The following is a 24,131-nucleotide window of genomic DNA, read 5'->3' as shown; positions in this document are numbered from 1 at the left end:
GCATGTAAATCCAACTGTTTTCACGGTTGTTGTGGTCGTGATAATTTTGTGATGCCACATCGAAAAGGCTCGGATGAGCTTTCCAAAGTTCTACAAGTTGTGCCTCCATCGCTTGTGTCCAGATCACACGCTGCACAGCCGTGCTGCGCCGTCTTTTTCACCGACGTTTACGTGTTTGTGCGTGAGCAGTGTGAGCGGCTGTGGTGACACCCTCACGAGCGATTGATGATCGGGAGCTGGTCGTGAGGTGTTAATCGCTTCTCGTTACCCCACGTATACTACACGACGCACGATGAAGGCCAAAATCGGGCTGATCACCAAATCGGTCGCACGACTCAAAAATCGTCTCAAAATGGGCCAAAAACCGCACAGTGTGAGCCCAGCATTAGAGCAGCAATGTTTGTTCCCCTCAGAGAAAGAAAAAAAGGCTGCAAAAGTACAGGGAGGAATGGGAAAAACACCTGGCTGGGAAAGTGCATGATAACACCTATAACGCGCACTGCACTGTGTGCCGGCGCACTTTTTCCATAGGCATGCTTCTAGTGGTGGCACATGAAGAACATGAGGGGCGTGACAGCTCGGGGAACCCTTAACCAATTTTTTGTCCACCAGGTCACGGCAGAAGCAGATATGGTATGTAAACACTGGTTTGTTGTTTAAACCCTCTGGTTAAGGTTAATATGGGCATGTGCAGTGAATATCAGCGCTATGTGGCCAGAAGTGTGATAATATAACTTATTTTGTGTAATAAACAACTGCAAGGATAGATGATTACAACAAATAGATCACTAATACATAAAAGTAATACATAGATGAATAATGATGAGTTATGATGCGTAATCATGGGAACAAGCGGGTTTACAAACAGGAGCAGCTGATTAGCATCAGAAAAGCTGAAATAATACCTCAGCTGAAGCCAATTGTACTAAATGTGCACAGTTACAAGAATATTTTTCTTTCTATTGTTTTCTATTAATTTATATAATTTTAAGTTAAGCAGGACAGAGTTCTTTTAAAGAAAGATTTACTTATATTCTCAAAAGTTAAGCATGACAGGCTTCTGTTTAAGAAAGAGACCTGTTTTATTGTGTTAATGTTGTCATTTTGAGCTAAAAATAAATGGCTAAATGATCATTTGTTTCCCATATGGTCATATCACAAAGAATATGCATCTACTTAAATCAAATTCAAGTCAAATGCTTAAAAACTAATTTCACACACAAAAGAAAGAGCTACCACACTGGGAAGGGTGAAGACAACTGGGTTGCCACGAGGTGTCCCTTATTTATCTTTCAGGGAGTTGGCAACCCTAGTCACATGTCTGCAAAACCTCATTAAAAATACAAGGACTGTTTGCACATGTTGAAATGATTTGACTGCAAGAGAAAGAATTTTAGGATGAGACACAGTGGACAAGAAGTGGACATAGTAGTCATGTAAATGTTTGGGTGGGAGGGGGGTGGCTTGTCTTTGTTCTACACATTCTCTTGTGTTTTCAGTCTTGTAAAAAAAACTGTAAATATTGGGTCACCGGTATAGTGAATGCTCAGGAATCTACAAATGAATCTAACTTTTCTTTAGCTAAATTCAACTGGAAACCCTAAATTAGCCCATAGCCTGCAAAATGTAATTAGAAATGACTACATTTAATTACTAACTGTCTTAGTAAAAAACTGTCTTTTGTGTAGGTTAGCTGTCTTTAATTAGCAGGAGGTCAAACCTCACGCCACAACACTTACTCAGCCAAAAAGTCCTGACAGTATACCCACTCACACTCTCACCCCTCCGGTGCCTCTGTCATGCTGTATATGGTGTAAAAACAAATTCCCTCAGTGTAATCACAAGCTGAGCTAACAGTTTTCAATAGTTTCTCCTTCACCGTCGTCCCGTACAGCAAAACCTCTGCATTTCTGACAGCCCTGGCTACCGCTCAGCATCAGTTATTGTATTTTGTCTTGGCCTGTCCGCCTCTAATCAGAAGGGAGTTTAAGAAAATACAGCTATGGTAGCGAGTAGGGGCACAGGGCTTCTGGTGGGTTGGAAATTGGGGTTGATGATGAGAGATGTGGCATGCAGGGAAGGATTTTCATTCCAATGCGATGTCCAAATGTGCCGGTGGTTTTCAGGCGAGGCTTTGGACAAGCAAAACAGGGAAGGCACATATGGATGGCACTCCAAAAATAACTGCAGAGGGTGGTGTAACAATAAGCACCATGTCAAATGTGTGTAGGCAGTGAGAAAGCCTGTTTGAACAAAGTTGTGACATTAAATCAGTCGGGAGAATTACAGTTTGTGAGAACCAACTGTTGTAAGGAAAGTGAACAAACAGTCCCGTATGGGAGGATTTAAAGTGGTGAAATGAGTCCACTTACTCAAGCTCACATGTAATATACCTGTAACTTGCACCCATCTCACCGAATTCCAGTTCCAACACCAGCCTCAAGTATTTATACCTGAAATCTTGGCTTTTTCATTCTCATAGTGTCATTTTATTCTAGTTCTGCTCTGTTGTTCTTACACTCCAGTTGTGTGACTCGTGTTCGATCCTGTTTTCTGCCTGCCTCCCTCTCTGCATTTCAACCAACTGGTAATCCTGCCTGCGCACCTGCCAATATGCCAGCCACCTCAGCCTACCTGTAATCGTTAGTTTGCACTTGAACAACCTACTAAACAGATCCTGCCTTTCTAAAATTGCTGCAGAATTTGAAATCCATCTCACACCTTGCTGATGAAGAATACACAACTTGAGGACTTACATGGGTTTAAACTTCCTGTTTTCCCATTATTAAAAAATGTAGTATGCCTCTGAAACTCATCACATCTCAAAGAGCTGTGCCCAGACACTGGAAACAAACACACTGCCTTATGTGTTCATCATCTCTTGTGATTATATCTCCCTGCACCCACATACAAGCCCACCACACCATAACCCACCCTGAGCGGGAATCGATTGAGAGAAATGTAATGATGTCACTCCCATTTCTCCTTCTTTCTCCTTGTCAGTCCTTCCCGAAGAAAAACAGATGAGATGAAATCATCTTTGCTGATGTTATTGTCTCTGCCTTCATCAGTGAAATACATCTCAACTCAAACACATCAGCATCAAAGTGTCTGTTTTTCTTCTTGGAGTAATTACCTGCCTTACTTTTATCTTTCTTTCTTTTTTTTTTATTAATGCTCTGATGAAAATGCTGGTTGTGATGATGATGATAACGATGTGAAGATGAAATGTGGGTTAATGGTACACATGTATTGTTGTCATTTAGTGACATCTGCTGGTTATTCCTGATGGTGCTAGCAATTTTCTGACATGACCTTTTTGTGGTCAATAATACTTTCTGTCCAGTTTCCTTTATATGCAAATTCTTCTTATTTTTTTATATTTTAAACTATGAGTTAGTGATGACTTTTTTCATTACCCATGCACGGGTTTAACTCAAAACAGACATACTCAGTTGCTTGAACTTTGTTGTTTTTCAGTCTCTGACTCAATCATGTTCATGAGTTCATGATTACATTGAAAGCTCACATTCATTACCAGTATTGATTTTGTTTCTAAGATAAAATAAATGAATGTAAATAAATTGATTGGGACCAACCCTCATATTGATACAGGTTGCGAATGTATTTCGCATATTTTTAAGGTTTTATGTACAGTTTTTAGTTCATTTCCTGCAATAGTTTCAAATTCTTTTGAATGTTGTGTTTATTTGTGTATCTCGCCATATTTTTTTTTTCATTCACTTTTCATTAGTCTGGAGGAGTCCAGGTTTGAACCTACATTGTCCATTTGTTAACTCCTTGTGCTTCATTGCTTACAAACACATGAAAAACATTTCAAAATGAACTTAATTGACTGATGAATAAAAAGTATCATGTGATATGGAAACTTTTAAAAATAAATTTCAGCCTGGCATCACAGCCACTGCATAGCTAAGCTAGTTATCTCTCTGTTTGTCTTGGAAACCGAGCTGTAACTTTGAATCGTATACATTTTTATTCATGTAGTGTTACTGCCTTCGTGTTCCATGGTTTTTATGTTCGCTTCAGTAGATCAGTAGATGACTAAGAGATGCTCGCAGGTGTGATGAAAAACTAATTCATTATACGACTCGTTACATTGCTTTCATGTTACTCTGTAAAATGACCTGTTTTATCTCATAATTGCCATTTAACAATATAAACATATAGGCTATAGTCCTATACACCAACACAAATCGCTATGCAAATGAGGACACATATGATCTTACTATTAGTACAACACAAAGTCAACAGCACAAACAAGCAAACTGATCGCCATGGTGATTCTAATTAAGAAACACAAATAGGTAGAAACAAAGGCTGCAGCCTGACTACTCATCAGTTTATTACCTGTTGAAGTTCAGGGTCTGGATACTGGGCTGGGGTCAGCATTCATTCAGCTTTAACGTCACTCAGAGTTCTTGGCTGGTTTAGTGTTAGCATGCCGACTGTGCAGGTAGCAGCATAATGCAGCTGTATCTGTCCGGGATGCACGCTCCACTTTACTATCATGCTCTCATCCTTTGTGCAATAAAAATAAAAGTAATGTCCATATCCTGTGTCACTGTTTTCCTCCTCCAACATACCAACCAAAATCAGCTGTGTGTAGGAGTGCAAGAACCGATAAGTGGAATCAACTGGCACAGACCAACAATTCCAAGGAACTGGACAAGTGGGAACCGACTCTCTACAAGAACTGGGTTTCAATTCCCATCTCTATGTGGAAGAGTGGAACTTTAATCCCTTGTAACCCAGTTGCTAGTCTGTATCTTTTATTGTTGTGTCATCATCAGCACTGATAAATGAAACAACAAAAGTTCACACAATTTTTCATCATCTCCTGTTTTTGATGGAATGAGTATCAGTATAACAGGTCTTGTAACTCAGCGGATTTTCATTTTGCTTGTAACCATTATAGTGCCAGTTATCAGTCTACAAAGCCTATCTCCTTCATTTGTTCAGAAGAAACAGAGAGTCCTAATTAACTAATACCAGAATGCTGTCATACACTCAGAAGAAAACAGCTGGCGATATCATAAAATCAATCAGAGGAGTTGAATTTATCAATCATTTTTATGTGTGTGTGATGCTGTACCTTTGGCTGCATATCTGACAGGATTTCATTTAGACGCTGCTCTGCTCCTCTACTGCTCTGGTAGTGAATCATGTCAGCTTACAGCTCAGTATCTCACGTTAATAGAAATCTTCTTTCTGCTGCTTCAGCTTTATTTGTCTGCAGTGGAAACATCGCTGCCAAGGCAGCTAAAGTGGCACTTGTAGAGAACACATCCCTTTCTGAAAGAAACTTGGCATACTTCTAAAGAGCACTGGATCTAAACCAGAGGAAGCAATTTGGACAGTCTGAAAGTGCCTGATAAGGTGATGGAGGCCCGTTATATGCTGCTGGAGCTTTTTGGAAAGCAATAAAAAAAAGATTTTTAAAAAGTAAAAGCAATCTTTCTTGCTCAAAAAAATATAATAAAAATAAGAATTCCTTATATGTTACATATCATAAATGATACTTTGCAGAGGTATGCAGAGATATAACTCGTTTTTTTCTGTTTATGGCTGTTTCATGTTTGACATCTTTGTAATCTTCTTACAGCGTGTGATTGTTTTACATTGAGATTTGTCGGTTATGCCTTTTTTGTGTCTATTTGGGGTCATTTCAGATTTGCAGTCTTTTTAGGGTTTTTTTGTTTTTTTAATTGACCTTTCAACAAGAGAGGCCCCTGGATGTGAGATTCCTGACACCCCTCCCCCACCCATCACCTTCACTCAATACCAGGTTGAGATGCAAATGAGGAGACTTCACTCAGGCAAGTCTGCTGGACCAGACGGAGTGAGTCCCCTTGTCCTCAAGGCCTGTGCCCCCCAGCTGTGTGGAGTCTTTCATAAACTGTTTATGCTGAGTCTGAGTCTGCAGAGGGTCCCGGTGATGTGGAAGACATCATGCCTCGTCCCTGTACCAAAGACGCCTCGTCCCAGTGGCCCCCAGGATTACAGGCCCGTGGCACTGACCTCCCACATCATGAAGACCCTGGAAAGGCTCATCCTGGACCAGCTGCGACCCATAGTAAGACCACATCTGGATCCCCTTCAGTTCGCTTATCAGCCTCGTCTCGGAACAGAGGACGCCATCATCTACCTGCTCAATCGTGTCTACACCCATCTGGACCAGCCGGCGAGCACTGTGAGGGTCATGTTTTTTGACTTTTCCAGTGCTTTCAACACCATCAGGCCGACCCTCCTGGGTGATAAGTTAGCAGCGATGCAGGTGGATGCTTCTCTGGTGTCCTGGATTGTTGATTACCTGACAGGAAGACCACAATATGTACGTCTCCCACAGTGTGTGTCTGACAAGGTGATTAGCAACACAGGGGCACCACAGGGGACTGTCCTCTCCCCCTTCCTCTTCACCCTCTACACCACAGACTTCAGCCACTGCACAGAGACCTGCCATCTTCAGAAGTTTTCTGATGACTCTGCGGTGGTTGGATGCATCAGCAGGGATGATGAGACAGAGTACCGGGCTGTGGTCGACTCCTTTGTCACGTGGTGTGAGCAGAATCATCTGCAGCTCAACGTGGCAAAGACCAAGGAACTGATCGTGGACTTCAGGAAGACCAGGAAACACTTGACCCCTGTTTCAATCCAGGGGGTCAGTGTTGACATTGTGGAGGACTATAAATACCTTGGAGTACACATTGACAATAAACTGGACTGGGCTAAAAACACCACAGCACTTTACAGGAAGGGCCAGAGTCGTCTCTATTTTTTGAGGCGACTGAGGTCCTTCAACATCTGCCAGAAAATGCTGAGGATTTTCTATGAGTCTGTGGTGGCCAGTGCGATCCTCTATGCTGTTGCATGCTGGGGGAGCAGGCTGAGGGTCGCAGATGCCAACAGACTTAATAAACTGATCCGTAAGGCCAGCAATGTTGTGGGGATGGAGCTGGACTCCCTCAAGGTGGTGTCGGAGAGGCGGATGCTGTCCAAGATAAAGACAATGTTGGATAACACCTCCCACCCACTCCATGACATGTTGGTCAGTCACAGGAGCTCGTTCAGTGAGAGACTGAGATTACCGAAAAGCACCACTGAACGACACAGGAAATCATTCCTGCCTGTGGCCATCTCCCTGTACAACGCATCCACTTAACACACTGTTTGCTGCTACAACTACACATGTTTCTTTTCCAACTATTTATTTATGAGTGACTTATGTATGTATGTATGTATATATATGTATATATTGTACTATTCTTAGTTAGCGTATTGTCTGTCTTGTCTTAATGTTGGTTTAAAATGGAGCACTGTAACAAAAAATAATTTCCCCCAGGGATCAATAAAGTATTCTGATTCTGATTCTGATTAGCTCCTGCTGTCTGTCGCATCGGGCAGTTGCACATTTTAGATGTATTACTATTTATTTATTTTTATTTTATTTATTTCGCATCTGACACTACAAAAAGAAAAATACGCTCGCGGTTGGTGTTGCCATGGTTACGATCCCAAACTCATTGCAGTGGTGCCCAACAGCCACCAGGGGGCACAGTTTCACAAGATTTCAGGCAGGAACCAGTCAAAGCATCACTCAGGTAGTAAAGGGGCAGATTCGAGGACCAGATACGAGCGTCTGTTGGGGCTGCGCAGCTCACACCCCTTGGGTTCTTCAGCGGCTGTCCGCTCGGTTTAACTCGTCTCTTTTTGGAAATCATGGTGGCTAAAACCAAAAAGCAAACCGGGAAGAGTCCGGCGACCCAGACTGACCGCGACAGGAGCCCGCTTGTTTCGCCACCTGGCAAAAGTAACGTTAGGCGGCCAGGCAGGGAGGGCAAGGTTTTCAACAGCACGCATTCAAACGGGCTTTCGGGCATCAGACACAAGCTGGGGCTAACTCCGTCTGCAGCCGCCAAGCTGGGAATCACTCTTCTCCTCGGTAAGTTCAGAACCACTAGCTCGTTAGCTTCTTGCAGACCCACAAGCTAACGAGTGCTAACACTAGCAGCATTAGCAGCTCCGCTAAATTAAGTTATCTCCGCTGCCGATCACTTGGCTAACGTTAGCTCACCCTAACGGTACCTCTCTAGCGGTAGTTACCTGCTGTTGCTGTCCGTTAAAATCAAATGAAAGTGTCCCGTATTTCTTCCGCCTATATGCCACATCAGCTCCACACGTGTTAACAGGTTTTCTGGCAAACTTCAAGCTTGGTGTTCTCCTCTAAATGCACAATAGTTATAACCCCCGTATCACTCAAAGTCATCTCTCCTCTCTCCAGCGGGTTGTGGCTTTGCAAATCTAGCCTCCTTTCTCAGTGATGAAGTAGCTTTTTTTTCTGCAGTAGTTAAAGTTAATTCTTTCTGTTCACAGCTGCTCTGACTGGATATCTGCACTGGTAAGCTGCGCTTTTATCGGCTTTACCAAGTTATCGTTCACTAACTACTGTTGCGTTTACTTGCTCTTACTTCACACATATTTCTCCCCCTGCAATTAGGTATCATCTCACACAGCTCTTTGAGAATGACAGGCACTTTTCACACCTGTCTAACCTGGAGAAGGAAATGGCTTTTCGAACAGAAATGGTAATTTGTTTTTCTTTTTTGTAAGGCAACAGCAGGATGCACAAATCTTTGATAAATATTGTCATCATGAATGTTGAAGGGCACAGTTTTTGCATGGCCGTTGTTTACCATCGTCTACCTTTATTTTGACATAAGACAGTAAAAAGTGTGAAATCCTTTGCTACAAAACAAGATGATCAAGGTCTAAATCATATTCATATTTAGCATGGATTCCCTTTACCATCAAAATAGCAGCAATTGTTCCTTGCGTTTGCTCATTTAACGGGGGGGGGGGCTGTTTGAGCAGATTGGAAAACTATTTTGGGTCTTTCAATAACCCCAAATTCAATCCCATGATGTTAATGTATTTGGCTATATTTCAGCCATGCACTACACCTGTTGCAGAGCAGTTTATTGTCCTTGTAGCTGAAGATACACGTAAATGATGTCCAAACAAAAACAGACCTCATCAGACCTACACTAAGAGGGCTTGGTGGTTCTGCTGTACTTAGATAGATATTGTGGTGGCTTTCTCTTTTTCTTTTTTCTTTTTCTTTTTTTTTTAGCTGACTTGTCTGATTTGATTACATGGTCACTGAAAATCAATAAAGAGCCATTGTGAGTGATTATTTTTATATATTTAACTTTGTTAACTTTGTTTTGGTTGAGATTTCGACATGTGCTGAGGAGGGATGGTGGATATACTGGAGAAAGGATGTTAAATATGGAGCTGCCAGGAAGGAGGAAAGGAAGAATGGCACAGAGATAATTCATGGATGTATCAAAGGAGGGAATGTAGAGGGTTGGTTGGAGGATGATAAGGATAGGGTGAACCCTAAAGGAAGTAACTGAAACAGGATGATGATTTTGTGGTCTCCTCTTCCAAGAGGACAGTGCATCCATCAGGCATGAGGGCTCCATGATTTGTGTTCAGCTATGAGAGGATGTGAATTATAGATTTGTGTTAATAACAGATACCAGCCCATATGAACATATGTGGTGGATTTTACACCCACGTGTTAGAAAGTGGTCTCCACCATCTTCATTAAAAAAACCTTCACGTTTGAGCTGTTGTGGTAGGATGTGGGCCAACAACTTTCTCAGAGACGTTATGCCTCTAATTCTTTCTAACTATGTCATGATATATTTTATTTTGTCATGCTACCAAATGACATTGAGACAGATTAGATGTTGCCTTGATGGTATTGCATTAAAATAGGATTTCCAACATAAGAAGTGTATGCATCATTTGTAAGGGAATGTTTGTTTGTTTGTTTTTTTTTTTGGGGGGGGGGGTTAGTAGTTGTGCTTAAAATTTAAATGTGTTGAAGTTAGTCACACGAATCAGGCAGAGACAACTCTTTGGCTTTCACAACATGCACTTTTTTTTTAACATTTTCATCACATTTTATAGACCTCATCATTGCTGAAGTCATTAAAACTTAATGAGTAGATTGTTATTGGCAATAAATATTTGCTGCTGCCCCAGTGAGCATATAAGCACTGTCACGTTAGCCTTCTGTAAAACAAAATATGACAGCAGTTTGCATTTTTTTTTAAAAAGGCCATCAAAATGAGATCAGCCTGGTTAATAAAGAAATGCGAGGCAAGCTCATCACAAAACATTCCTGCATAGTTAAGATGATGATGTTGTAATAATTTCCCAAAAACAGTGCTTCTATTTGACATGCAACCTGATTTCCAATGAAAAGTTGGTTAAAGTGAACTTTGACCCTTGAGCACACCAGCCAGAGTTGGTCAACAATAACCATTGCACAGACGTCAGCTGAAGTGAAAGGGGGAGAGAATAAATATTTAGAAGAAGACTTACTGTTGACTGATGACTGTAGTTAAGCTAGTTTCACTATGACTGTCCATTCAGAGAAAATCAAATCAGTAATACTTACCATGTTGGACTTTACAGTTGTTACTCATCTGTCACTTTCCACGTCGAACACTCGATGAAGAGCTGCACACAAGCAAAATTAACATTTGTGTCTATAAGCACTGCTGCTTTTTAGATCACCATCACTCTGTGTAAAAGCTGCTGATGTTTAACTGACGCTCAAGGTGAAAACTTTGTCAGATGAAAACAGAATACTTGTCTTGCCTTCCCCCTGCTGCGTGCTACCAAATGGGCTGCGAGCCATGGCCATCTGCTGAGCCCGTGTAACTCATTCCAGTTTCTTCTGTCGGAGTTGTAGTGCTGGAGTTATATTTAGTATCCGTCTGCTGCCTTTTTCTTTCTGTAATCTTCTGTATGTAATGTTCTTTTTGATACCAGGGTCTGTACTATTCCTACTACAAGACAATTATTGAGGCTCCTTCTTTCCTGGACGGCCTTCACATGGTCATGAACGATCGGCTGACAGAGCATCCGCTGGTTATTAACACACTGAGGAGATTCAACCTCTATCCAGAGGTAATATTGATTTTTGGCAAATTACCGTGCACATATTTCATTTGTTGCTCTCAGACTAAAATTATTCATAACTTTGAAATATTTTCAGAAGAAGATCAAATCTTCATTCTCGTGGGATGTATACAGTGAATCCCTTAGTACAAACAAAACTCTTTTACAGAAGGAATAAAAGGTTTGAAGGGTGAGGTAATTTTATCGTGAAGATGTTTTTAAGCTTTGAGATAAAAAAATAAAAATAAGAAAAACCACTTCATTAGTATTATATTGTTTGAAGTGTTGGCAGTACAAGAATCTGGATGCATTTAATGAGCCAAATCGGGTAATGCAAGTAATTGGAGAATTACATAACAACAGTTTATGAATTTAGCAAATAGATGTTTGGTGATTAAACTTTTTTAGTCTTTTAGATGATTGCTTATGTTGAATTTTGCTCCATGCATTTTCTCCTTTCATGCATCCCCTCTACTTTTTTCTCCCTGCAGTCTGCAGTCCTTTGTCATGTAGCAAATAGCAATAAGTGCAGTTAGAAGTGGTATACATGCCAGATTAATGCGCTTTCCTAACAATGAATCTTGCTGGATGGAGAAACCAGATTTGTTTAATTCTTTCTTTACATGATGGTTAAGAAATATGCTCACTGAAGATGAGTGAGTGAGTAATCAGGCTACTCTGATGGAACAAAATAAAGGAAAGAGATGTGCTGGAAAGCCAACGTAGAGAATTGTTGCAGAACAGACTGTGAAACAGCAGCGTTTTATCTCCATTGTCTTTTTGTAATTTTCTGAGAAGCCAAATTGAAAGTTGAATTAGGTTGTTATAGATTGCACAGCTTAACATTGATTCTTTTGTGTGTGTGTTTTTTTTATTTATTTTTTATTTTATTTTATTTATTTTTTATTACAGTTAGATGACTTTAAAGGCAGCACGGTGGCACGGTGGTTAGCACTGTTGCCGCACAGCAAGAAGGTCCTGAGTTCAATTCCAACATCAGGCCGGGGTCTTTCTGTGTGGAGTTTGCGTGTTCTCCCCATGTTTGTGTGGGTTCCCTCCGGGTACTCCGGCTTCCTCCCACTGTCCAAAGACATGCAGCTTGTGGGGATAGGTTAATTGGATAATCCAAATTGCCATTAAGTGTGAATGTGTGAGTGAATGTGAGCGCGAATGGTTGTTTGTCCCTGTGTGTTGGCCCTGCTACAGACTGGCGACCTGTCCAGGGTGTACCCCGCCTCTCGCCCTATGACAGCTGGAATAGGCTCCAGTGCCCCCCCGCGACCCTGAAAAGGAGAAGCGGAAGCGAATGGATTGATGGATAGATGACTTAAAAAAAATAAAATAATATATGTATATATGTATCACATTAGTCTTTATTTATTTATGATCCCTTTTTGCAAACTCATAGACCAGAATCCAAATCATGCTAGTGTCTACTCCTCAGAAATAAAAGGGATAAAACAAGTAATTTAAAATTTGATGTTTAAACAGGATTTTTACATCCTGTCTGTTCTCCCCAGGTGGTCCTGGCCAGCTGGTACCGGATGTACACAGGTGTAATGGGTTACTTTGGGATTCCCACAAAAATGTGCTGGTCCATCAACAGAGGAGAGGGACTCACTCCTGTGGACAGCTGTGAAGGTAAACACTGTTGCCATGGCATGTAAGTCTTAACTAGAAACGTGCTCAGTTGTGTGCATTTAGACACACACACACACACACGGGTCAAATCTAATCCGTTCCCGTATTTCATCCTACTTGGTGACAGTTGTAGCCCCTTTGCTTGAATAAACGGTTTAGCTGTCACTTAAGATGCAGAGAAGTATAAATATCGCAGATTTTTTTTCTTCTAGCCTTGAGGGGGAAAAATGTTTTTAACCTTTTCCACATCTTTTTTTTTTTTTTTTTTTTTTTTTAAAAAGTTGGCTCACAGTAACATTTCCTGGAAACTAAGTCTGCTAAGCGAAAACAAGCAAAAGCTGCTGTCAGCGTTCCTTTGTGAAGCTGCAGTCTCCATGTTTCTGTCGGTCTCATTAGTGAATGTGGCACCCCACGGCTGATGTACACAGGCTGTTTTCACAGTGTTTACATAAACCTGATGCAAGCTGCATTGCATTTCCTGTAACTTTCAGCCAGTATGTTATTTTTGTGTGGTTTAAAATTACACAGTAGAACGGAACAAGCGGTTTTGGAGCTAGATCCGTTTTCTGTTTGTCCAGTGATTTACCGTCACATCACGGAGATGATGCGATGCAGCTCTTAGCGATGTCAATGCATCTTCAATCTCTTAGTCATTGTTGCCGTGTAGGTCTGTTCTGTGTACCTTCTTATTATGCTGGAATCATTGAGAGGAGATCGTGCCAAGAATATAGCAGCGAGATGTCATTTAACTGAGCAGTGAAGTGAACAAAACCTATTTGCTGTCACTAAAGTTTCAAACTTTAATCTCACCATCAGAATTTAGAGAATGACTTGTGGAACCTGCAGTGGGATGTGCAGTAATAATGTATTATTCCAGTTTGATGGTTTTTGTTTGGGGTTTTTTTTAACCCCACATTTTTATTTATTTATTTATTTTTGATAGGGCTGATCGTGACATGTTGTTTAATGTACTTCCTGTTGTTATGCTTCAACTTTGGTGTCATTCAGATATGACATTTCAGATGCTGTATAAAAACTGTTATTTTTGTCACCCATCGGTTTGCTTAACTGCTTATCCAGTTCGGGGTCATGGAGGTGTTGGAGGCTATTCCAGCCAACACTGGGAATGAGGTGGCATAAACTCTGGACAGGTCCCGGGTCTATCACAGGGCTAAATTAGAGACCGACAGACAACCATTCATACTCTGATTCATACCTACAGTCAAGTTAGAATTATCATTTAACCTAATATTCATGATCCTTTACTACGGGAGGAACCCATGCAGACACAGAGAGGACATATAAAAGACCTGAGTAGCATATATTTATCTCACACATACGATTACATATGGATTTTTTTTACTATAATTTTTTAAGTAGCAGAACTGAAAATTTTTGCAACACAGAGTCTGCAGGAAGTGATTAGTCTGTGGTGTCTTCATTGCAGAAGCGGAGCACAGAAATCCTACCTGTTTCATGGGTTATTTTTGCATGACCTAACTTATTCAATCTGCAGTGACCCAGTTTGCACACAAAATGCCTGCAAATGTGACTTTCAGATCATTAAACATGTAGGGGTGTGTGGGGGTGTGTTTTCAGATTACTCCTGTAATCAGAGATTTACATTCTTTTCGTGATTGCAGTCATTTTCAAGGGGTGTTAGGGTGTGTGAGATGACTGCAAAGTGGTCTGACAAAATCAAAGGTGAAGTTAAAATCATAAGTTCAAACATATTGGCTGTGCTAGTCAGTCAGAGAAACTTAAAATCAATAATGTTTCACACAGTCCACAAACTCACAGGAGGTATGTCTCCCATCAATATTTCACTGTAATAAGTTGTTAAATCTTGCAACAAAGTTTCTATGTTTGCATCAGTGATGTTAACTAAAGCATAATTATCACCTGTTCGATGGAGAAGGATAGAAGGCAGTCCTACAAGCAAAAAAAGTGCATAATGGATTTGCTTTAATTGGCATAGGCTGCAGTCCCCCGGTGACATGGAAGAGGATGGATGGATAAATGTACAAAGTCATTACTAATAGAAAAAAATGTTAAAGCAAATGTTTCTCACATGCTGCTCAGCCTCCATGTGGGTGGTGCTCCTGCTCAGAGAGAGAATAGTAGGATGGCAGAGCTTAGCAGTATTATTCATACATTTTCCAGTTGCACTTTTTAACACAAGGAAAATCTTGCTAAAGGAGCATGAAGTGCTATTCTACATGACAAAATAGGTAATTAGCAACAGTAAGGTGAACTGAAGTGAAAGTAACTGCAGACAGAGATGATGGGTTTGTTTCAAATCCTATGCGACATGCAAATATACCAGTAGTTGAATATTGACGTACAGCTCTTGATCATTTACATTTGTAAAACATTATATCAGCAATTTCCAATGTCCAAACGATGTCCTCAAGTTACTACTTTCTAATAAGTCTTTGTGAAATGTAGGAAATTAGCTGGTCAATGGAAAAATAATCAGTTATCATGTTATCAAAGCTGAATTATATGTCAGAGAACTCTATTGGTAGCATTTAACCTGGATAAAAACTGCATTTCTACCTGTCTCTGTTGCCAGGAATGGGTGACCCAGCGTATTTCTATGTGGCCTGTGTGTTCCTGCTGAACGGCATGATGATGAGCTTCTTCTTCATGTACGGCTCCTACCTCAGGTAACCTCTCCAGCCCAGCACTCTCTCCTGACTCGCTCACATGGACACTAGTGAGGAGAGGATGATTTTTAAATGGTCCATCCCAATAAGCTGTCAGGCGTAGACCATTTGTCTGCTGTCTTGGTCAGATTTATAGATTTGAACTATCGGAAAGAAGATAACTTCTCTGAATCCGTCTGCTGCTTTCTGCTCTTCTTTTAATCCCACCTCATTTTCATTTTTCCTCATTAGTGGCAGTCGACTGGGTGGCGTTATTACCACATTGTGTTTTTTCTTCAATCACGGTGAGGTAAGTGCAGTTCCTTTAATATCTTTATCAGGATATTCAAATGTTGGAGCTTTGGGAAGTGTAAGCTTCTGAAATCTGTAAAACTCAAAATGAAAAAAAAAAAAACCCTCAGAAAAAGAGAAGGATGGTTAATAGGGACTCGTTTCAGCCCTCAAAGGAGCTTAGAGTTGTTTTTGGCTCGCACTCAAAGCTGAATCCCTCCGCCTATCTTCTTCTCTCAAGTTTCCTCCAGAACAAATTTCAGTCAAGCGCACACTCGAACACATTTCTGTCCTTTCCCCGAGTGCTATGGCGGCTTGTGACAGCAGCATCTGTAATTTCCACTTTTTCGGAGGAAGTAGTAAAATGGCAGTCTGGCTGGGTAGTCGCTCCGAGGTCAGTGTTGACTGCATTAAAATAGAGGTGTGGGTGTTTATTAGCCTTTAGAGACAGGCTCACTAACCTGTGAATTATGCTTATGCAGGAAATCTAAATCGTCACTTGCTCTATTATCTGAAACTAATTTTAACTTTACGCTGTAACCTTCTGCATGACCTGACGTTCACCTCTCGATAAATGTAACTACACGTCGTGTGGACGCACACCACAACAACTTGAGTGGTGTGGAAGGTTGCAGCATAGGGATAAAAGGAGTTTCTGGTTACGATGTAGATTTCCTGCAGAAGTCTCAATCAAGCTCAACAGCAGGACCTAAGCAGACTGCTCGCTGGATCCGTGCACAGATAAAAGCTGCAACTGTGCAGTTTGTACCTTATTAGTCTACTGTTCCTGTTTTCACACTAAAATGGAGTAAGGAATCAAATTAATAAATCATTTGTTGGAATACAAGAGCTCCTTATTCTATATTCAGCATTTTACATGGTGTTATTTTTATTTCTTTTAATTTTATTTCAGTTTTTTCTGTTTAATTGTGAGTCTTTCATTTGTAATATTTTTACTTTGAAGTTTGGGGGGGGGGGGGGGGGGGGGGGTGTTTTGTTTTTTTTTCGGTATGGTATCTCATGTTATGGAGCTGCACACCTACTGCGCTATGAGCCACAATGCAATTCATGATTAATGCTATAGCGAGTATATAGAGCCATATCAATGTCAAAAGTAGACATTCAGAAAGTTAGATGCGATCCATTTATCTAAACTTGATTGTAGGCAATCACTTTATTTGAGGACTGAAAAGCATGAAGTACAGTCACAAAGAAACAGTCACACATCAGCCTAAAGTTGATTAACTACAGCTAAATGCAGTCACCGGCTTAAACTTTCACCTGCTTTATTTTATTCTGGTGAGGTGACCTAGAATTCATCAATAAATGTGTTCTCCTGCTACAGCATAGATTAAGAACATGCAAACCTCCTCACACAGTGTTTTTGCATTTAAGAAATCCTGCCAATAGACCGGTACCAGATGTCTTACATTAAGTGTCTGTAATCTCTACACAAGCTGTGTGTTACTATACAGTCTGTGTCAATATAGGATTAACTGAGATTTATTTATAAGCTGCAGAGGAGTAAAATGTATCTCTGTTTTGTTTTTTTTCCTCTCAAAGAAAATCAGAGCTATGTGAATTTGAGTTTGAGCAAATTTGATTCTTTTCTTGTCCACGTGTATTTTATCAGAGCACTCGAGTGATGTGGACTCCGCCTCTGAGGGAGAGTTTTGCCTACCCTTTCCTGGTCCTGCAGATGCTTCTTCTCACATACATCCTACGGTAAACTCACTCAGCGTCTCCACTGCTCTGCTAAATTCATATTGTTGTAATTTGGTAAAGTGTTTCAGAATGTTCAAAGGCATCATAACACACCCAAGCACATCATGAATAACTGTCATGTTAATACTGGTGTGGGACCTTGTTTTGCTTAATGAACTCCAAATGATGGTGGAAACATCTTTTGTGATTCTGCTCCATGTTGACATAATTGAATCACAAAATCTGTTTGCTGAATGACCACATCCCAAAAGGGCTTTACTGGTTTCAGAGTTGGTGACTGGGGAGGTCAACAAAATCTGATCTCAGTATCATGTTTATGGAATCCATACTTGGAGACTTTTTTGACTAGGGCTGTGCGATATGACCAAAATCTCATATCCCGATATAAGACATCTATCGTCCCAATAACGATATAAATCACAAAAATTTTACATTTTCTGTAAATTCTGTGAATCTCGGGCAGCTCGACTTGCGTGAAGTGCTTCCAGCTGGGCGTCGTGTACCTGGAGTCGAGTGTTTTAACCGATGCATGAAACGGCGTGCTGCGGGGAAAAGCTTGTTCTAACGTTTGAGTCTAAGGTTTATTTTTAGCACCTGACGGCTCTTTTCTCATCCGTAAACACTCTGCATACTCTTTCACGTGATTCAGTTTATTTTGAAAAGTCTCAACAGGATCTTGAGCTTTATTGTGAAAGGTTTATGTGGAAAATAAACAAGCGGACACGCGATAGTTTTACCGTCGTTGTTGCTAACGACAACGCATAAAAACGTGCTTGTCCGTCTGTAGTGTGGTTATATTAAATATAAGAGAAAGAGAGAACTTCAAGAAATGAATATAGCCACTACAGTTACCATCAAAACAGTGAAAAAATATTGCCGTAAACAGTTTATTTTGCAACACCACGAAACAAACGATAGCGTGAAATGAAACGATAGATGTTTTTATATCGTCATCCGATATATATCGTTATATCGAACAGCCCTATTTTTGACACAGTTCACTGCTCTGTTTGAAGATGATAAGTTGTAGCTATGAATGGATGTACATGGTCTGTAACAAAACTCCGGCTCTGTGGCGTTCAAATGGTGATTGGAATTAAAGCTCAGAGTGTTCCAGAAAACATTCCCAATGCTATCACACCACCAAAAGCCTGGACCTTTGGATACTGTCTCAAGCTTTGGCAGAGTGGAGAATCATTAGACTAGCTGCAGTTTTTTATTTTTAGCCTTAAAATTTCCAGTTCGATTGATCTTGTGTTCGCTACAGCCTCAGATTTCTGTTGACCCAGGCATGGTTTTGTGCAATCGAAGCACAACTACCTAAAGGATAGTTGGCTAATTCTGAGCCGCTTTTCTGCTCAGCACAGTTAGCCGTTCTGTCTACTCTGACCTCTTATCAGCTATGAATCTCTGCCTGCTAAGCTGCTGCTGGATGGGGGTTTTTTTGTTTGTGTTTTTCATTATTCTGGGTGAACTGTAAAGACTGATGTTATGCAAATTCCAGAAAATCAACAGTCTCAGCAATACTCAAACATCACTGAAATACCTCCACTTCCCAAATCATCACTGCCGTCACGTGATTGTCTGATCAGATTATATGACAATAAGCAGCTAAGCATAATATCCAGATAAAACGATCACCAAGTAGATGTCTGAACACATGTTCATGTAATCAGTTCATAATACCTACACCTACACGGCTCAGATATTATATGGTGCATTAGTTGGGTATATACTCTGCATGCCTAATTATATCCAAGCACTTGAACGGTTTCAAAAATATAAAGAAAGATGGGGAAGCATCTGTTTTTTCTTTTCATTTTAACACCCAGCTGGTGGTTGGCAGCTCAAGTTGTGTGAAAACTGTTTTGATACTGTGACTGCTCTTAGTGTCACAGTTAACAGTAAATTGAGAAGTAATTCTGTTTTATTTTCTTTTTAGCGTAACTTTGTCCATAATCAGGTTTCTGTATTACCATTAATGTGAGAGTGAATGTTTGTACATCTGTGTTTTCTCAAGCATTTTAATACATCTCATCTTATCTCTGCCACACCCTTGCTCTCACCACCTTTTCCCTCCATCTGTGTCTCTTCCCTCCCCAGGACACGGAACCCGAGCCGGACAGCTATGGTCGCTCTGGGCATCTCCAATTTGTGCTTTATGCTGCCTTGGCAGTTTGCCCAGTTTGTGCTGCTCACCCAGGTAAACAGGGCAAGATAAACATTGTGAGAGAATGTGGAGGGGAAGGGAAAGGGAGCACAGAGATTAAAGAGAAAATAGAGACTTGGAGAGAACAGAGGACTGGCAGCGCAGGTGCAAAAAATCAGACGCTGGGCAACATAGCAAAGAAATAAAAAAAATCAGAAAGACTGAAAGAAAAGGGATAAACTCAGGAGATTCAAATCATATAAAATTCAAAAAACATTCTTAAATTGAAATTTTTCTAACTGATTGACACATTTAGGTTAGTATAAAGAAGTAGTAAATTAAGGTGTGTGGGCTGGCAGACAGAAGAGTCGAATAACTTCAGAACAAACAGGTCACTGCAGCAAGCATATGTGCTTAGTAACAGTTTAGCCCACGCTGCTGCTGCTGCTGCCCCCTCAGGGCTCTGCTGCTTTTGTGCAGGGACTTTAACGCGGGACGTGTTGTTTCACAGATATTATTTCTTTGTTTCACATTTATAAGCTGCTAATTGAACCCATTCACCTCAGCCACTGCATGCATAATGCAATTCAAGGCCAAATACACCCACAAGCACTGCTTACTCATCAGTACAGAGGGAGTTTGATGTCAGTTGTTGGGTTTTACTATTTTTGGGGGGGGGGGGGGGGGGGGGGTTTGTTTTGTTTTAAAATTTGCAGTCACACAGTTAATTTTCTACAAGGCCTACAGTAACCCCCTTGAGCAATTACAATGGTCAAACAGAATTTGATTATGATCAGTAATTGTATTGGCCAATTTAGAAAACCTTCCAACTGATTACATTTGAGTGTGAATTCCCATCACAAGAACAGGTACTGGACAGCGTCCCATCATGGTGTCCTGTGGGCTGGGTCCTTTGAAGTATCAGGGGGTTTTTTTTTTGTTTCTTTTTGTTCGCATGTTTGTTTTTTGTTAAAGCGCTCACTATAACTGTAGTTAGTTTTGTTTTACATTATCAGCAGTAACTCAGACTTGTTCCCAGTGGGTGCTGGTGGTCTTACCTCTGCTTTGAGCAGATGATGTAGTTCTTTATTCAGCAGCACCCTTTAGTTTGTGCTGGAGTGGTTTGCAGTGGGGATGTGAATGAGCACCTCCTAATCTAAGGCGTTCTCAGCTAGAAAAGAGTAGCTTGCCCACTCCAGGTGGGGAATGAGTTGCTGGTCTAAATCAAAGTTCTAGTATCTTGCGGTCTTATTTATAAATGAGGGAAGACTGAAGCAGGAGATTGCCAGATTGAGTGGTGCAGTGTGTGCAGAAATGTGGATCCTGTTCCAGTCTGTCATGATGACGAATGAGCCGAGACGGAAAGCGAAGATGTCGATTTTCCAGTTGACCTACGTTCCTACCATCCTGTGGCCTCTAGCTGTGGGGACTGAATGAAAGAATGAGATTGCCGAAACAAGCTGGAGCTGAAGAGTGTCATTTACCTAGAGCTCAGAGTAGAGTTGCTACTCTTCCACGTTGAAAGGAGCCACTTCAGACGGTTCAAGTAAATGACTAAAATGCCTCCTAGGTGAGGTGTTTGAGCATGTCCAAATAGGAGCAGACCGCATGAAAGCTGGATGGATGGATGCTAAATATAAAGTAGGGTTTTTATGTGATAAATACACTGACAAGACAACAGGAAATAAAGGGAAGAGGAATGCAGTAAAGGATCCAAGTGGTATTCGGGTTACATTTATAACAACTGCTATGTGTATTTAGAGAGTCACTTTATTTTAACTGTAATCTTTCAAATGCCGTGATGTATTCAGGCTTTGGGTTTAAGTTCTGGAAATGCACAACAAAAATATTATGTTAGAGTGCTTCACAAGATACATTATGTAATGCAATGCCATAAAAGCTTTAAAAAATGAGTTGTTACATGTAAAGTGCAGATTTTACAGTTTGTTTGTTTGTTTTATTGCACCCCATTTTCCCTGTTCTTTCTTGATTAATATACAATACTACAAATTACTGTTGGAAGGAAGGAATGTAAATTTCCCCTAAAGGCTCAAATCCAGTTTTGACATTAGCAACTTTTAATGTAAAGATAATCATGGGAATGTTATTGTTGTTTTGGACTTTTTTTGTATGTGATGCATTAATGAGCTTTGTGGAGTGAATTGTTAAGGTAAACTACGCTTTGTTTTCCAGGTGGCTTCTCTGTTTGCTTCGTACATTCTGGGCTACCTCGCTGCTGCTAAGATGCAGTCCATCCTCGTCACTCATATGGTACAGTAGATAACTTTTCCTTTTGCAGTTATTTTGTTTCTAATGGCAAAACTTTACGTATTCGACACTAGTGTATTTGCATAAAGTTGAAATGTATTCGTTTAAAGCAATTTACCAAGATGTACAAGGTAGACTTTCTCTGAATCAGGTGTTGGGCATAAGTGAAAGTTTTCATTGCTCCTGTCCTCTGAGCTGTAACCTGCTCTCGCTCAGTTCTCCTTATCTCCCTCAGCTCCTCGGCCAGGAGAAATTCACATGAGCTGGTTGGACAAAGTCAGCAGAGACTTTGTCCTTGAAAAAGCTTTAAGGATACCACTGTGCATACATGAGTGCCTAAAAGACGAGGGTTGTGTGGGCAAGTTATTTCACACCACCAAGGACAAAAGGATATCTGTATTTGTTTGGAAACGTGTAAAGATATTTTTCTTTGTGGGTGTAGTATTTTGGACGCTTGTCCCTCTTTTCCACATTCTTTACCCTTAATCCTCTCAGCATGCTAAGCTGTTAGCCAGGGCCTGTGTGCGCCACTGATAAGGAGAAGGGCCTTTGTGGTAAGATGCTGGAGATTTGTGTCAGAGGAAGGCATATGGCTCTGCATAATTTAGAGAGTTTGGGAGTGATGACTGTGTGTGTGTGTTCAAGAAAAGAATAGACACAACCAGGAGTCGATGTCCTCTGTGACCTCCAGCTCGTGTTAATGAGCCTGAAAACTGTCATTAGTTACAGAGCGTACACATGTGTTCACTCATATGCCAATAGGATGTTTCTAATTGCATACAAAGCCTCAAAATATGTGAGCTACTGTTATAAAAATACCAGAAATACTTCCTGTCTGAATGGCAGCACTTCAGCATTTGATTATTCGGATATCATTTGGTTTCTAGGTTTTTAAGCTGCTTTTTTATGTGGAAATATGTAAGACATTTCTCTCTCCTACAGCATCCATCATGCTTCATCCCACGTTTTTGTTGCCATTTTAGTGACTTTGCAAAGTAAAAATCTTCCCAGATGCTTAATTGACTTTTTTTCCCCCTCAAAAAGCCACTGAGCGGAAAACCTTATACACAGGATGGCTTTGCAATCTGGGGTCTTGCTCTTAAGCAAGAAGTCAGCTCAGTATGTGAGCAATGAACCGCTCTCATTCTTCATTGAGCTAACACAAAGGCAGAGACTGAGTACTGTAAGAGAGAGAAAAGGAAAAGCTCTAAATTTTCAGTGTTGATTAGCATTATGAGAACCTGAATCTATGTACGGTACTAAGCAATCAAAGCAATTTTGATCAGTCGAAAAGCACTTTGACATTTTCTAGAGCAAACATTCATCAATATGACGATAATAATAATGATGTTTCAGTAAAAATATCTGTTCAGTGCCTGAATAACTGGTAACATTTTGACTGTCACCACCGAGGTTCATCTGGCAGTACCGTTTACGTTTCCAATACTCTGAGTTTAGACTCATCACAGAAGCCACAGAAGCAGAAAAATAAACCTTTTTATATATAAAATGCCAAAGTCTTTTTACAATCTGTAAAGCATTGCAGCGGCTTCATAATCGGTATAATTTTTCTAATAAGTATCTACAACATTTTTTCATAATAATTACAGCAGCTGCTGAAGCCGCTGGTTTGTCATCACTGTCAACATTATAAACAGGTCATTGAATAGGATTGTATTTTAGTTGTGGCAGTATATTTATGTTTTAATACATTAATGCATGTTTACATAATAAAAGTGTTGGTTTTTAAAAAAAAAACATACAAACGCCAACATCAACAGTGGCATGCAGACTATTAATACGCTGTATCCCTGACGATCTTCCTGCTACAGAAACGTTTTTTGCTGTTGGCAGTAAACATGGGACTAAGTGTTTTTATGGCAGCATTAGAAATACTGGCTAACTTCAGCACTACCTGCCAAGCTCGGATGTTCAGCATTGTTTAATTGCACACACGGGTCATGCACATCATGCTGCACCAAATAGGACGGGGCTGCACTAAACGGCCCTCAGTGGTTTGAATACCACGTTCATGTGAGGAATGATGCTTTCTCTTTGTCCTCTTTATGCAGATCACACTCGGCGTCTGCTTTGTCCTGATGTTTGGTAACTCCATGCTCCTTACATCCTTCTACGCCTCTTCACTAGTGTCAATCTGGGTGAGTTGGAGGCTCCTGTATTACGAATGTTTAATCATTGATTGATTCAAGTCAGTCCTGTTTACTCCGATCAGTGATGCAGGTGGATTTAAATTTCAGCATATTTGTAAGAGTACACAGTTGTAACACATGTGTAACAGTAACTGCATTGAATTTTTTTCCTTTGGAGTGGAGTTATTCCACTTGCTTTTCACTTAAGATTTGTTGTTTTATTTTTTAGGTAATCATTGCAATGAGGGAGCGATTTGCTCA

At 40.5% G+C, this 24,131-nt stretch overlaps 1 protein-coding gene across 1 annotated transcript in view; it reads left to right on the top strand.

The window, feature by feature from the left end:
* Positions 1–7,605: 7,605 nt before the first annotated feature.
* The window catches only part of dpy19l1l (dpy-19-like 1, like (H. sapiens)), a 28,753-nt gene continuing 12,227 nt past the window's right edge, over positions 7,606–24,131 (top strand). The window contains exons 1-11 of the mRNA XM_080897614.1: positions 7,606–7,963; positions 8,395–8,419; positions 8,519–8,606; positions 10,870–11,007; positions 12,519–12,639; positions 15,215–15,308; positions 15,540–15,597; positions 17,212–17,303; positions 19,407–19,506; positions 21,646–21,723; positions 23,793–23,879. Of these exons, the coding sequence (XP_080753740.1) occupies positions 7,741–7,963; positions 8,395–8,419; positions 8,519–8,606; positions 10,870–11,007; positions 12,519–12,639; positions 15,215–15,308; positions 15,540–15,597; positions 17,212–17,303; positions 19,407–19,506; positions 21,646–21,723; positions 23,793–23,879 (1,104 nt within the window). The 5' untranslated portion in view covers positions 7,606–7,740. The remainder of the gene's footprint in view (positions 7,964–8,394; positions 8,420–8,518; positions 8,607–10,869; positions 11,008–12,518; positions 12,640–15,214; positions 15,309–15,539; positions 15,598–17,211; positions 17,304–19,406; positions 19,507–21,645; positions 21,724–23,792; positions 23,880–24,131) is intronic.

This window comes from Rhamphochromis sp. 'chilingali' (assembly GCF_963969265.1).
Source record: "Rhamphochromis sp. 'chilingali' genome assembly, chromosome: 11".
Classification (NCBI taxonomy): domain Eukaryota; kingdom Metazoa; phylum Chordata; class Actinopteri; order Cichliformes; family Cichlidae; genus Rhamphochromis; species Rhamphochromis sp. 'chilingali'.
Note: the sequence above shows the minus strand (reverse complement) of the source record. Positions and strands in the feature narration are given on the sequence as shown.